At 48.3% G+C, this 15627-nt stretch overlaps 1 protein-coding gene across 1 annotated transcript in view; it reads left to right on the top strand.

Moving 5' to 3' along the window:
* GDPD5 (glycerophosphodiester phosphodiesterase domain containing 5) overlaps positions 1 to 15627 on the top strand; it is a gene marked incomplete at its 3' end in the record, with an annotated part of 116627 nt that overhangs the window by 97113 nt on the left and 3887 nt on the right. Inside the window, exons 9-13 of the mRNA XM_080612895.1 lie at positions 2878 to 3028; positions 3824 to 4042; positions 5738 to 5895; positions 8000 to 8147; positions 11751 to 11833. Coding sequence (XP_080469021.1) covers positions 2878 to 3028; positions 3824 to 4042; positions 5738 to 5895; positions 8000 to 8147; positions 11751 to 11833 — 759 coding nt within the window. The remainder of the gene's footprint in view (positions 1 to 2877; positions 3029 to 3823; positions 4043 to 5737; positions 5896 to 7999; positions 8148 to 11750; positions 11834 to 15627) is intronic.

Raw genomic sequence — 15627 nt, 5'->3', positions numbered from 1 at the left:
GATGATGATTGAAGGTGAAGTTGTCCTGATGGAAGAACCTGGATACCTTTATCATGAAACTCATCTTCGTTTGCAGGAAGACAAGGCCAATTTAGTGAGACGTAGAGAGGGCTATTTCAAGATCTGTTCTTTGTCCCAGGAGTTTGATAATTCTTTAATACTCTCATTCCTTTCCTGAGCTGTGTTTTTTACATGAATTACATAGATGTGCAAGAGGGCATAAGTGGCACGAAGGGAGCTGTAATGCCTTATTTTGGTGATCACAGAATCCCAGACTGGTTTGGGTTGGAAAGGACCTTAAGATCATCCAGTTCCAACCCCCCTGCCATGGGCAGGGACACCTCACACTAAACCATGGCACCCAAGGCTCTGTCCAACCTGGCCTTGAACACTGCCAGGGATGGAGCATTCACAACTTCCCTGGGCAACCCATTCCAGTGCCTCACCACCCTCACAGTAAAGAATTTCTTCCTTATCTCCAACCTGAACTTGCCCTGTTTCAATCTGAACCCATCACCCCTTCATCCCTCAGTTTCTCTCAGTTCCAGTTATAAACACAAGGAAAACTCAAAGCTCCTATTTTTCCCTGACCACTTTAGAGGTTGGTGTTGATGCGAAGATCTTTTTGCCTGGTGGAAGATGGGCTTCTGAAGGTTAAATGTTACAGGGCTTATTTTTATCTTTGTATAATCGTTTGAGAACGAAAACTAAGTAATTTCTTCCCACTTGGGAGCGGAAGGTCACTGTGGAAGGATGAAGTGTGAATTGGGATGTATGTGATGCAATTCCTGTTCTTTCCAAAGTTAGTTCATTAACAGTTGGGAAGGGCCAACTGCTTGACTGCCCAGACAAGCGCTTTGCTCACGTGGCTGAATCAGTTGCTTCCATTAGCACAGGCCAAGGAGAAAAGTGGACTTTTGGGAGGAGGAGAGCTGGAAAAGCTCCAAGAGCTTTCCCTGTTGCCACTCATCAGCTATCCCAGAGGAGCACTCCAAGCATCCGTAGCTTAATGCCCTTGATGGCCCAGTTATCTGAGGCCCTCTCAAGGAGAACTCTATAAAAAGAGGACTCCATTGACCTTCAGACCAAAAAGTGAGCTATCCATACAGCTGGCAGCAGCTTTGGGAAGGGTTTGTGGCACAAGACCTATTGCTCTCTTTATCCCGTTGAGAGATGCTCTTTGTGCCTGTGTCTGGATGGGTCCAGGATATCCCTCCTGGGATGTCTCCGTGTTCTTCTAGGCATATATTTGCCATGGGTGAGCTGCTTGGACATGCACTCAGACCCATCACATCCTGCTCCTTACCCATTAAAGGCCCTAAACTGGGTGGCCCTGGTTATAAAGCCAACTTCGCTTCAAGCAGCAGCACAGTATCCCTGTGTGTTCCTCTCATCCTCTGCCTCCCCTCACATCTCTTCTGCTAAAGCTCTGATTTCTGTCTCTGAAGTACTTTTAGCCATCTCTGCCTGTAATAGGTTGTGGTTAGACTTGAGTAGTGCTGAGTGACTCTGTAAAGGGAAGGATTAGAAAGGAAGGGAGCAAATGCGAAGTGCCCCCATAGGTTTTTCACGCTGCGGTTAAGGCTTAACAGTATCTGATGATGCTCTGCTATGAGGTGTTAAGACTTGAGCTCCTATCTCCCTTAAACACTCCACGCTTTTAATTCTGCAGTTGCTGAGCTTATTTTCTTCTTTTTAATGCATTTATTAAAGCCCCTTGTGATTGCAGCAGCGCAGTGTGCTGCTGAGCATGGTATTGCTGTGTCAGCGTGGTGCTTTGGGTTGGGAAGGAAGTCATTGGCACAGTGCATGTTGGAAATAGCAAACAAAGATGCCAGTGACCTTTGTGATAAGGGACTTCTGCAGGCAATGGTGAAGCAGAGGCAGCATTTGCTCCATCATCTACAAGTGATGTTTTCCCTCTGGCTCTGGGGGTGAGTGCTGTGACTTGGCTCCTCATTCGGATGGGGTTTGTATTTGAACCTCATCTCATTTCCAGACCTTATCTGAGTCTCCCGTGATGAAGATGGGTTCCTTGCTTAAGAAAATGTCCTTGTAATCAGGCTGGGTTCATCTTGATTTCTGAGAGCAGACAACAGTCTCCTGCCCCGGATAGAAACCATCAGTGCCCTATGTGGTGTTATCAATATTCAATCACAGAAAATGGAGTGCAAGAAAGCTTTAAGAGGTCTTTTGGCTTCCCAGAACCATTTTTAAACCATCTGCATGGCTTATAAACCACAGGACATGCATTTGGCTCTTTAGTTCCATCTGAGAGGTGGGATTTCTTTCAGATGCATGGACTTGTGTGAGCGTGGCTGCTTCCTGAAACCCATTTTCAACTGGGAATAGGCGATTTCAGAACAATTTTGGTAGCTTGGAACCCTCGCATCTTGCTTGAAAGCCTGTCACCACTTTGTTCTCTATAGTCTGAGAGCCTCTGAAATCTTTCTCATCATTTACTGTTAGCAATTTGGGAACAGTTTGGATGTGTGTCTGTGCAAGCAGGGTATGGAAAACCTCAGATATTGGGAGCTACAGATCCTGCAGAAAGCTTTGGTTCATGTGAGTGTTCGGAGTGGATGTTCTTGCCCAAGCTACTAGAGCTTGGCACTCTAGTAGCCATCTAGCGATGGATGGGGTCAGTCAATGTACGAATGACTGCAAATACCTAGCAGGTATCTAAGAGACTTTTCCCTCTGGGTGCATCAATGGATATTGAGGCTGCTGGGGATGTGTGAAGCTGGTTGAGGTCTTCACGATGATTTTGATGTGAAGCCCTGCAAGAAGCTGGAGTGGGAACAGGCATTTATCTAGTACTGTGCACACGGCTGTGTCTTCTGACCTTGTAATAGGGCCTTCTGCCTGTCCTTGCAGCTATGATGGAGTGCCATTTCTGATGCATGACAAGACACTCAGGAGAACAACGAACGTGGAGGAAGTGTTTCCAGAGCGGGCCTATGAGCACTCCTCCATGTTCAACTGGACTGACCTGGAAAAGCTCAATGCTGGAGAGTGGTTCCTACGGGTGCGTACGGCCATGGAGAGGGTGTCCTGGAGCCAAGCATCATAGAATCCCTGACCGGTTTGGGATGGAAGGGACCTTAAAGCTCGGGGTTGGAACTGGATGAGCTTTAAGGTCCCTTCCAATGCAAGCTTGGACATGGCTTGCTGAGGCATTGCTGCAGGTACTGGTTTTCTATGCCTGCTTGGACTTGCTTGGGTTCTTGCTTGGTGGAAGCCTGAATCCACCATGGCTTCATTGCTGTTCTCATCTGAGCTGATCTGGAGGTGTGATGGGGATGTCTTTATGGTACATGGCACAGAAACTTGCACACGTGGTTGTGGGAATGCAGGGAAACTGCTCCTTGCCAAATGAGAAGAGCCAAAACACTGCCTGGAAGGATGCTTTTTGGGATACGCTTTGATGTTGATGTTTCTGAATGTCCTTAAGTCAGGAGCCCATCTCTTCTAACAGCCCTTAGCTGCTCTCTGGTCACTTGGTGACTGTGGACATGGTGTGAGAAAGTACAGTTTTAGTTCACTACCATGGAAAATGACATTACTTGCCCTGTAGCTCTGCTCTTCCTCTGGAAATGGGGTGACCTGTCCAGAACACCTTGTTTTCAGTAAGGATCTGTCACTTCTCCTTGGGTAGGGAAACTGAGGCACAGAGAAGCACTTGAGCAAGCTGCAATATGATCATCAAGAGTAGCTGTCCGTGTGCCTCAGTGTTGCCAAGGTGGGGTAGAAAAGGGTCTTCACCTGTATTGGGGTAGTGTGGAGTTCATGGCACTAAGACTGGGATGTGCTTTGCTTCCAGGACGACCCTTTCTGGACGGCCGGGTCTCTCTCAAGGTCTGACTACTTGGAAGCTGCCAACCAGTCGGTCTGCAAGCTGGCAGATATGCTGGAGGTGATCAAGGACAACACATCGCTCATCCTGAACTTCCAGACCTTGCCATCAGCTCATCCCTACTACAGCACTTACGTCAACATCACCCTGGAAACCATCCTGGCATCGGGAATTCGGCAGCAGGCTGTGAGTTCCGTGAGGCTGGGAATGGTCCCAAAATTGCCCTCCTTATGGGGTTCCCTGAATCCTTGAGTGTCTTCATTTGGGTATCAAATCTGGTGGGAGCCATTTTGGAGACTCAATTGGAAATGCCACCCTGTGCCAGGAAGTCATGCTGGAAAAGACCACGACTCCAGGCTGGTGGCCCTAGAGCCTGGGGTTACCGTGGACCTCTGAAAGCTACCCAAGGTAACTGCTGATGCGGCAGTATACCCTGATAGCGAGAAGCCTTGATAGCGTGTTGTACTAATGTTAGTGTAGCTGGTAGATGGGGGGAAGTGATTATTCCCCTTATTCAACAATCATGTGTTCAATGTAAGGCTCACTAACACTTTGGATAAGCTGGGGTGAGACCTGCAGAGGCCACCAAGCTGGTTAGGGGGCTGGACATAGCAAGAAGTGCTGAGGGAACCGAGTCTCTTCATCCTGGAAAAGACAAGACTTTGAAGAGCTGCTATTAGGTCTCTCCAGCACCAACAAGGAGGTTGTTGAGAAGCTGGGCCGAAGCTCTTCACTGAGCTGCATGTCAGGGTGGGAGGCAGTGGTCATAAACCGGAATGGGAGGTGTTCCTGCTGCATATAATGAAATGAGTTCTCTCTGTGAGGGCAGGCACAGGTTGAGAGGGGCCCCAAAAGACTCAACTAGACATTAGCTGGATAGTAGGAAGATGCTCTTCCCTGTGAGGGTGCTGAGGCGCTGGCCCAGGGTGCCCAGAGAAGCTGTGGCTGCCCCATCCCTGGCAGTGTTCAAGGCCAGGTTGGACACAGGGGCTTGGAGCAAGCTGCTCCAGTGGAAGGGGTCCCTGCCTGTGGCAGGGGTTGGAGCTGGAGGAGCTTTAAGGTCCCTTCAACTCAACCCATTCTATGATGCTTCTATGATGAGTGTCACTAGATGATTAAACAAGCAATGCAGTGCTCAGTGATTCTGCAGAGATCATCAGGTTGGGCCCAGCCTCTGCATGGCATAAGCCATAGAATCATAGAATGGTTTGGGTTGGAAAGGACCTTAAGATCATCCAGTTCCAACCCCTTGCCATGGGCAGGGACACCTCACACTAAACCATGGCACCCAAGGCTCTGTCCAACCTGGCCTTGAACACCGACACTGCCCAGCTTGGTTCCTGCATCCACTTCACGTCCATCAGCTGAGCATGTGAGCAGTGATTCATTTGACACACTTTCAAAGCCTGGTATGAACTTACAGAAATCCTTGCCCTGGGCTGCAGTAGACATAGACCCTGATAAAAGAAGGTGACTAAAACCAGTTGTAAACATGGGGTTATGAAAGGTTTCTCTTGTGCATCCTGTCTACACTGTCAATTTTAGCCTTGTGTCCTTAGTTCTCTTTGTGCCTTGAACTGGACAGGAAAAACAGGATTTAAGGATGCTCCATGTCTCCTCATGAGCCCTTGGTGTAAGCCCTTCATACCTCAACCCTTTTTACCTCTAAGTGAGTTTTGCACATCCTTTGTGCTCAAGAATAAACCTGAAACGCATTTGATTAAAGATGTGGGGGCTGTAATTGTCTCCGACACCATTTGTCTGACAGATGAGGCAGTCCCTCCTGTGATTTAGCTTCTGGCTGGGTGTAAACTGGCTGCCTGCGATGCTGCCTCGTGTGAAGAGCTTCGTGAACCACCTCTACCATGCTCTGTGTTGCAGGTGATGTGGCTGCCGGACACGGAGAGGCAGCTCGTCAGGCACATAGCGCCGGGCTTCCAGCAGACTTCTGGCCTCAAGCTGGACGCAGAGCGCATGAGGGAGAAGGGCATCGTCAAGCTCAACCTGCGTTACACCAAGGTCACGAATGAGGATGTCAGGTACAGCCCTCTGGTGGGATAGCCCCTGTGCTCCACAGTGGGTGTTCACAGCTCTGAGCATCCTCCTGCATCCCTGGCCCAGCAGCATCTCCTCTGCTCATCTCAGGCTGTTTTATCTGCACAGAGGTATCTTTTCAGATGGATTTGCTGTTGAAAGCTTGAGCTGTGCAAGCTTGTCCCTACCCGTCACCTAGGATGTTCCCAGGAGCTGATTCTAATTCATTATACGATGATCCTGTTTGAAATAAAACATAGGAATTGTCTGGTTCTTATTACCCTGTCAGCTCTGGGGAAAAGTGAAGGCTTTTCATATCAAGTACCTCCAAGTGCTGTTGCATCCTCATTAGCTCCTGGCCTTTGCTTGTCTTCACCTGCTCCAGAGTTACTATCACAGCATGTGGATTAGTCCAAAGTCTGGATATGCTTTCAGGAACTTCTTATTGCAGATTATCCATCCCTGTCAATACTGTCCTATGGCATCTTCCGAGACTGCTCCGGTCTCCTCTTTAATGAGATTGGCACATTGTGGGGTTCCTCCCAGTATCTCCAAAGGAGCTGGTTTATTTGGGAGTATGTTTGGGCTGGAAGTAGGGAAGAGCTGAGCCTGCACCTGTTTGGGTCTGTGGTCCTATTCAGTGTCACCCAGTGGTGTTTTCCCATGGCTGCCGGCAATCAGTCTAGCTTTTCACCTTTAAAACTAATGCTGCAGGATAATGCCTGCCTGGTTTTCATCCTATCTCATGGAGAGGACTATATTGAGGGGCTGGAATGGGGTCAGAGAAGGGCAGCGGAGCTGGTGCAGGGCCGGGAGCCCAAGGGTGATGGGGAAGGGCTGAGGGACCTGGGGGGTTCAGTGTGGAGAAGAGAAGGCTCAGGGGGGACCTGATGGCTCCCTACAAGTGCCTGAGAGGAGGATGGAGCCAGGAGGGGCTGGGCTCTGCTCCCAAGGAACAAGGGATGGGACAAGAGGAACCGGCCTCAAGCTGCACCAGGGCAGGTTTAGATGGAGCTGAGGAACAATTCCTGCCCCAAAGGGTGCTCAGGCATTGGAACAGGCTGCCCAGGGCAGGGCTGCAGGCACCGTCCCTGCAAGGGTTCACACCCCGTGGAGACGAGGCCTCAGTGCCATGGGGCAGTGGTGGCCTTGGCAGTGCTGGGAATGGTTGGACTGGATGAGCTTAAAGGGCTTTTCCAACCTGGTTGATTCCATGATTCTGAAGGCCTTGTGGTGCCCATCAGTGTTGCTGCAGTCCTGCAGCACAAACCAGAGTGAGCTCCACAAGCCCTGGTTTAACACAGTTCTTTCAATCCCCCAGAAGTCAGCCTCTGGATGTAACATTGCTACAACCACCCTTGAGCTTCCCTTTGGAAGCTTTGCCTTTGGAGCAGCTTGATCATGTTGTGAGCATTGAGGTGTCCACATCTTGTACAGTGCCCTTCCACCTCAAAGTGCTTTGCTGATATTAAATTGCAAGGATTAAACTCTGTGCTGCCTGTGTGAGGGAGATTAGTGATGTTTCTGCTTCATAGAGGAGACAGAGTAATTAATGCAAATCATATGGGTACAAGGAGTCCACTGTCAGTGCTTGGTTTGCTGCTGACAGCTCCTGTATTGCAGCTTGGGGCTTCAGCTGCTTGGAAAATGACCTCAGGAAGCTGGAAACTCTGCAACGGTCCCCAAAACAAGGGCATGGAAATCGTAGGAATTGATGTTGGAAACGCATTTGTCAGCTTTTAATTAAGCAAATCACCAATGAAGTGTTACAGGTATCTGAGCCAGATGTGGATTTTACAGCAACAGGATGAGGCGCTTGGTACACGAACGCGCTGCTCCATCATTCATAAGGAAGTATCTGATGGTTTGTGGCTTGGGTTGGAGAGCATCCAAGTGGTGAAGAAACCTCTCAAGTTCAAACCATTGGCTTGCAATGCCCTTGGGTTGCTTATGAAGTGACTCCGCTCTGTTATAAACCTGTTCCATGCAATTCAAACCCAATACATCCGTGATAACAGCAGTGGCTGATGGCAACAGCTCCACTCTTAGAGACGAGGGTCTGATGTTTGCTGGGGGACTCACATCTCGCCATTGTCTGTCTCCTGGCAGGGACTACACCATGGCAAACCTGAGTGTGAATCTCTACACTGTGAATGAGCCCTGGCTGTACTCCATCCTGTGGTGTGCTGGTGTCCAGTCGGTCACCTCCGACAGCTCCCACATCCTTCGCAAGGTGCCTTTTCCCACCTGGCTGATGGTAAGAATGATGGGATGCAATGGAGGGGTGTAGAGGTGGTCATTGACCTCTGCAGCCACATCTCCACTGGGTTTGTTCAGAAGGGTTTGGTTGGGTTCAATGTGCTTTTGTGCTTGAATGTTCCCCCTCTTTATGCTTGAACCCTAAGGTGGTCACGGATCATGCTCCTCTTCCACAATCCTTTCCATCCGATGGCCTCATACAGGGTTTGGGTGGGATTCTTGGACATTGTGCTGCATGCCCCATTTAACCCACATGAATTTTCCATTTGCTCCTGATGGAAAAGCATCTTCCCAGATGTGCTGAGCAGCTGTTAGAGTTGCAGCAATCAGATATAGTGGTGAACCAGCAAACCTGGCTTCTGTGTCTTGGCCAGGCTGCAAAACTAGCTTTTGACATGTTTTGAACACCAAATGAGGCCAAGTCTTGCCTCTGGCTACCCCACTGCTGGACAAGTAAAAACCAGAGACCAAAGGCCCATCACATTGCCAGTAAATGCTTTGAAAACACCCCTATCACTTTGGAGCTCTGAACCAAAACAACTGTTCGTGTTGGACAGGAGAGAGAATGATGGAACAGTTGCATCAAAGCGTTCCCAAAACAAGAGCTCAACTGCAGAGGAGTAAGTGTGTGTGATGGAGGGGGTATTTTCTGCTGACAGATCCTATCAGGGGTAGGACACGAGGCTGCTCTGGCAAATCTGCTTGGGAAAGAGGAGAATAAGATGAGCATAAGGATGGTTTAATGTTGATGTGCACCTTTAGCTGGAGGGAGGATCGCAAGGTGGTGAACATCTATGTGTGATGTTCAGCTTAACCCACTGCTTGTGTCTGACTCCACAAACTCACACTGGTGTGTGCTCAAGCTGGAGACTGGAAATGGTTTTATAAAGACTTGAATCTGTTGGCAGCAGAGATTATCATAACCTGAATGGTGCTGCTGCAAACATCTGTTCTCCACCACAGCTGGCAGCCTCATTGATGATACTTGGAACCTTCCTCTAAGGGTTTTCCCACCAGCTCATCCCTCAGCTGCAAGTGCACACTCTTACATCGCCAGCAGCATGAAGATCCATTGATTTCCTGCATATCGAAGTGCCTGGGTGCTGTAATTTAACCAACTTTGCCATCTGAGCCACTTCCATACAGGACACGGCTTGGGAGCTGGAGCAGAGCATTGCTCTTGCCAGGCTTTGTATGCCCAGGGCCCTTGGGGGCTTTGTTGGGCTTTATCACCAGCTGACCAGTGCAAAGCTGTTCTGCTTCACTCACCCAGGGCCCATTTGCAATGGCAAAAATACATGTAACTTGTGTTGCAGTTAAACAAAAGGGAAAATTGAAGCAAAAGTGTCTCTCTTTCCTCTATTCTTGATGGAAAGCTGCTGGCAAGGAGAGAGCATCAAACATGGCATTTAGAGGAGGGCTTTGTAAAGCTTGAGTGGAGTTCAGCCCCCAATCTGATGCTCTTAAAGCAAGTACCCAGAATGGGGACCCCCTCTGAGAGTCTCTCAGAGTTGGGGTTTGAGTTGCTCCTTGCCCAGTTACACTGAATTGATGAAGGGTTTAATGGGCTGCAAAGGTGAGGGTTACAGAAGTAGGACTTCTATTGGGTAAAGCTTATAAAACCCTGAAAGTAATTGCCCTGGAACAGCCTTGTTTAAAGAAGAGGAAGTGCAGGAGGGATGTAAGAGATTCCAGAGCAGGAATTCTTGCTTTGAATGGAGCAGGACCAGTTGCCTCCTCAATAGATGTTTGCTGACCCATGCTCCTTCTGCAGGACCAGGGAGGCATCTGCTCACTGAGCACTCTGGATAGTGATGTGCGCAGGGTGAATGTCTGTGGATAAATGTGGTATTCCTCTTTTGAACACCTTGAAAGTCCATTTTTGTCACTTATAATACCTTGATTTGGTACTAAAACCTGCTAGCTTTGAGATTTCTGCAGGACTTTAATAAATATACATGGAATACCTCTTATCAGATGTTGGAGTCTGCCCACCAAACTCTTATCTACCTATTGCTTGGGGTATGTCATAGGAAACCCAACTTCTGCCCCCCAGGAAAACCTGCTGTTTGGGTTCTTGAGTTGTGAAATACCAATGGTCGCATGAATGAAAGACGTGGATGAGTAGATTTTGTTCTAACTTAAAACTCTGGAGCTTTCATTCAAGATAGTTCTGATGGCACTTGCCTGCCTAGAAAACATCAGGAGACATCAGTTTTGTGTCTGCTCATCTTAATAGATCCAGTGAATGTAACATTTAATGTCACCCTTCTGTAATTCAGCTGGAAAATACAAGTATTAAATCTCCATCAGCAGCACTGGCTAATGAAACCATTGTCATGCTAATTCCATGGTACACTTCCACAGGATAAATTGAGACACAAAAAGATTCACTGAGGGGGAAAAAACCCACATTGATCTCTGCTGGGAGACAGATGTAGAGGAGTTGATGGCTCCCAGCTGGTTTTATCCATATCACACTGCCATTGTGTGAATTCATCTTAATGCTTTATGTATTCTGTGTCTGTACTGAAATATTACTGTGTGCTTTAATGGTGGTGGTGGTTATGATGGATCTGTCAGTAACCTTTTCCTGGCTGGGAATAGTTCAGGTTTGGGATAGGAGAAATTCATTAGCATCACTCTCATGATACCGCATCACCCGTGTGCTGGGTGCACCCCCAGAGCGTGAGCAGCAGCTCAGGGAGGGGATCCTGCCCCTCTGCTGTGCTCTGGGGAGACCCCCCCTGCAGTCCTGATCCAGCTCTGGGGCAGCAGCACAAGAGGGACGTGGAGCTGTTGGAGCGAGGCCAGAGGAGGCCATGGAGCTGCTGCGAGGGCTGGAGCAGCTCTGCTCTGGAGCCAGGCTGAGAGAGCTGGGCTGGGGCAGCCTGGAGAAGAGAAGGCTCCTGAAGGGGAGACCTGAGAGCAGCTCCAGAGCCTAAAGGGGCTGCAGAAAACCTGGAGAGGGGCTTGGGACAAGGGCCTGCAGGGACAGGCCAAGGGGAATGGCTTGAACCTGCCCGAGGGGAGACTGAGATGAGCTCTTAGGCAGAAGCTCTTCCCTGTGAGGGTGCTCAGGCATTGGAACAGGCTGCCCAGGGCAGGGCTGCAGTCACCGTCCCTGCAAGGGTTCACACCCCGTGGAGACGAGGCCTCAGTGCCATGGGGCAGTGGTGGCCTTGGCAGTGCTGAAAAACGATTGGACTGGATGAGCTTAAAGGGCTTTTCCAGCCTGGTTGGGTCTGTGATTCAATGCACACTGTCTGTATGTATCCGTGTTTTCCCACAGACTTCAATTTCCCAGCAGCATCTTACCCTCACCTCAAGCAACAGCTGAGACAGAAACTTTCAGCCCTCTAAGATCTTTAAGAAAATGTCAGCACATGAAAGGAGGGAGCGTTTAGAATTGTTCCTGTTTGTGGCTTTTCCTGATAACATCATTTTTAGATGATGCGTTTTAGAAATGTCATAAACGATGTGATTTATGCGCGACTCCTTCAGCTCTTTCTGCCCTGGTGGTAACTTTGCCATTGTGTGATCTGTCTCTGATTGAACAAACCAGAAGGTTCAAGTTCTGCCTCTGTTCTTTGTCTTCCAGCCTCCAGACGAGTACCGCCTAATCTGGATCACATCTGATCTCCTTTCATTTATCATAATTGTAGGAGTTTTTATATTCCAGAAGTAAGTAGCATTGTTACAGCTCAATCATCATGTTATTTGTGACATGTGCTTTTGTTCTGAGCATGGGGTGGAGGTGGCAGAGAGGAGCAGTGTGCTCCAAAGGTACTTGGATTGCAACAGCAGGGAAACTCCTTGTTATAACCCCCTACAATGACTGCAAACGGTGGCATTGAATTGGATGTAGTTGCTACTTCGTAGGAAGAGAGATCTTAAGGTAGTTGTGATAGACACTTTGCTTTACTCATAAATGCTTGTGGGAGAGAAACGAAGCGCTTTAGAGTAATAGACTTTGAGAAGGAGATTAAAATGTATTAAAGGAAGAGTCATAGAATCATAGAATGGTTTGGGTTGGGAAGGGCCTTAAGATCATCCAGTTCCAACCCCTCTGCCGCAGGCAGGGACACCTCACCCTAGACCATGGCACCCAAGGCTCTGTCCAACCTGGCCTTGAACACTGCCAGGGATGGAGCATTCACAACCTCCCTGGGCAACCCATTCCAGTGCCTCACCACCCTCACAGAGAAGAGCTTCTTCTTTATATCCAATCTAAACTTCCCCTGTTTAAGTTTGAACCCATCACTCCTTGTCCTATCGCTCCAGTCCCTGATGAAGAGTTGATGTTCTGAGATTCCACCATTATAGTCTTTGAAAAGAACACGCTATAATTTTCTTAAATCAGTTTGTTCCTCTTTGGGTGAAAAAAATACAAATATGATTTAGCAAATCAAGTCAGTTGCTTAGTTTGGTGCCTAGAGAAAGTCTCTCCATTTTCAATAGAAATGGGACAGCAAGGATTTGATGAGACCTCTCATCAAGGATCTGCAGAAGCCTCTCTGTTAGCCAGGGACCCTGGAAACAAACATGGAGCATAAAGCCTAGAGGCAGAACAAGTTCAGACCCTGATAAATCACGAGGAGGTAAATCAACTTCCTAATAACAGAGGTGGCAAAGCTGCTCTCCTCCTGATTGCACTGGAGGAGTCCACAGTGTCCTACCAGCGATGTGCCTTTTCTGCTAGGGAGGCATTTTAGCTGTCAGTGGTGACAGGGTAATAACCCTCTCTGGGAAGAAGTGTGAGCTCAGAGATGCGGTCTCTGTCAGCCTGAAATTGCATCCCTTATTCCCCTGGCTCTATAATCTCATCTGCTTTGGCATGCACAAACGACTGTCCTGAAAACATCAAGGGACCTGCGCTTCCCTTCTGTCTTGAGATCCAAACTGCCTTCATGTTAGGAGCAGCAGTTCAATTTGCTCCAGCCTCCTGAGCTAGTGATTTTGCTGTCACGTTGTCCCAGTTCATCTGCTCTCAGCAATCTCTTTCCTTCCCTGGGTACATAATTACCCAGGTATTTTTGCTGTGTTACAGGAGGCTATTGCTCCTGCCAACACCTTCTATGAGTTTGACTTCAGGCCACATGTTGGATCTGTTTATAATGGTGTCTAAATGCACAGTCCAACGCTGTTTCCAGTACCCAGCAGGTCCCCAAACCCAGCATGTGATAGAGTGAGCAGCAGATTCATAACTCAGATTAGATTAGGTTTCCCAGCAGTTAATGAAACCACTGACCAAGGTGAGATTAAAGCTTTCCTAAGTGGTCTTGTGATCTGAATTGTGGCCCATTAAACCTCTCCTCCAGAAGTTCATTGTGGCTGTGTTGTCTGGAAGCTTCCTCCACTCCCTCAAATACATCAGTTGGTTTCGTAAGAGATGTCCCTGTTCTTTAGACCCTGTGTTTCTCTGTCAGATGCATAAACGCAGGGAGGAGTCTGGAGGCAGGGAATGACCTCCCTGAAGAGCAGGATTTGAAGGCCAAGTTGATATTTGCAGCCATTTCCATCACTTCCCATAGTCAGTTCTAGACGGGTTTCCTGAATGGGACCCAGGAGAGCACAGCTGAAGGAATTAACCTGATTTGACCTCATGAATGAGAGCTATAGGTCTCAGAGCACAGTGAAACGATGCTCAGAGAGGGAGCAGTCACAGCTCTATGGACTTGGCAATAGTTGGTCTCTTCCTCTCTATACGTACATAATTTCTTCCAGTTTGGAAGAGGCTTGATGGAGTAGGGCAAGAGGAAGCAGAGGAAGGAAGGGAAGCAGTTGGAGGTTTCTCTTCCACCTTCAGTGTCTGGGAAGTGAGAAGAGCTGGAAACCACCACCAGCTTTCCTTAGGGTCCATCAGAATGGAGCACTGAGCTCCTGGCCTCTGGACCTCACATGGAAAGGCAGTTGTTCAGAGAGGTCTGGCCACGTCCATCATAGCAGGGCTGAATGTCATCTTTTGGATCTCTCCCTTAGGACAACCCATAGAATGAACCCGAGACTGGTTTGGGTTGGAAGGGACCTTAAAGCTCATCCAGTTCCAACCCCCGCCATGAGCAAGGACACCTTCCACTAAAGCAGGTTGCTCCAAGCCCCATCCAACCTGGCCTTGAAACTCTTGATGGTTGGGCTAGATGACCTTTGAAAGGTCCCTTCCAACCCAAGCTATTCTATGAACTCAACTGCAAGTCAGTAGGAGGAAGAAGGAGAAACTCTAGTACAAGAAGTTGGACTTTCTGCAGCAAAGGGCTTGCTCTTCCAAGAGCCTTGAGCAGGGCAGACCCATTTCCATGCCATTGCAGTTTCTCCACCACATGAAAGCATTGGTAGCAGTATTGAGGATCTATCAAAAACAAATCAGAGACTTGCCCAACCACTACCTGCTGATGTGATTCAGCTCTGGGAAATGGGGCTCGGCATTTGGCCTTTGGTGTTTGTGGTTTCTTGTTTTGTCGTGTTATTCCAAGTCAATTTTGGGGCAAACCAGAGCTGCTTCCTTCATGCAAGGATGGAGGGGGTGGATGGGAACAGAGCCACCGCTTCGATGTGCTCGTCCTCTCTCCTACGCATGGCTTGGTTCTCCTCTGTAGCCATGGGTAGGGATTGCTCCTGCTCTTCTGCTTCAGCCCTGGTGACAGGATCGTGGAAGCCCCTCCGAAGGGGGAATACCAACTGTGATGACTTCTAACTGATCTCTTTTTGCCTCTTTGCCTTGGTTATTTTCTTACTGCTCTGACTGTTGTGCATGTTCCTCCTCTTTCTCTCTCTGCTGCATTCTGGCATCTCACAGCTATCACATGATCAGGTAATTCTGGTGCTTTCCTCCTCTTTCTCTTTTCCATTCAACCTTCCTTTCTCTCTTTCTTTCTCCCTCTTTTCTATGGCTTCACTGCAGATGGACACAGCTTTTCACGATGCTTTCAAACATCTGCCTTCACATGGGGGACCATAAGTGTCTGAACATTGCATAGCCCATAGCCATGAAGCTGGTGGATGTTTTGAAGGCAGTCTCACCTGATGCAATGGTCTAAGTTGCTGCCTTTTAAAACAGCCCTATTCTGAGGTCCTGCAGCATGTTATGACTGAGAAATTCCCATTGGATGTAATGCTTTCTCCATGGAAATGATCCCATGCAAAATATCCCTTTCCTGCCTGCATTTACCAGTGGTTTTTGGCACCAACCTCTTCTAAATTGGCCACTTCCAAAGAAAATAATGTAACTTGTTTAATGTATAAAGTAGCACTTCTCTAGCCCTGGGAATGAATTGAGAAGGCTGATAGCTGGAAGGGTTTGGCTCATCAATTGCTGCACTCGGAACTTGGGATCTTTGAGTCTCTTTCAAGTTACACCACTGTGAAACTGGAAAGTCAGTGTGAAAATAAACAGGAAAAGGAAGAGGATGAGCCTGGGATGGTGGATTGGAAGTGTTATCAATTGGAAAACCAGATTTCTCCTTGTATTGGCTGTTTTC

The sequence above is a fragment of the Psittacula echo genome (assembly GCF_963264785.1).
Source record: "Psittacula echo genome assembly, chromosome: 3".
In the NCBI taxonomy this organism is placed as follows: domain Eukaryota; kingdom Metazoa; phylum Chordata; class Aves; order Psittaciformes; family Psittacidae; genus Psittacula; species Psittacula echo.
This window is presented reverse-complemented; position numbering and strand designations above follow the sequence as displayed.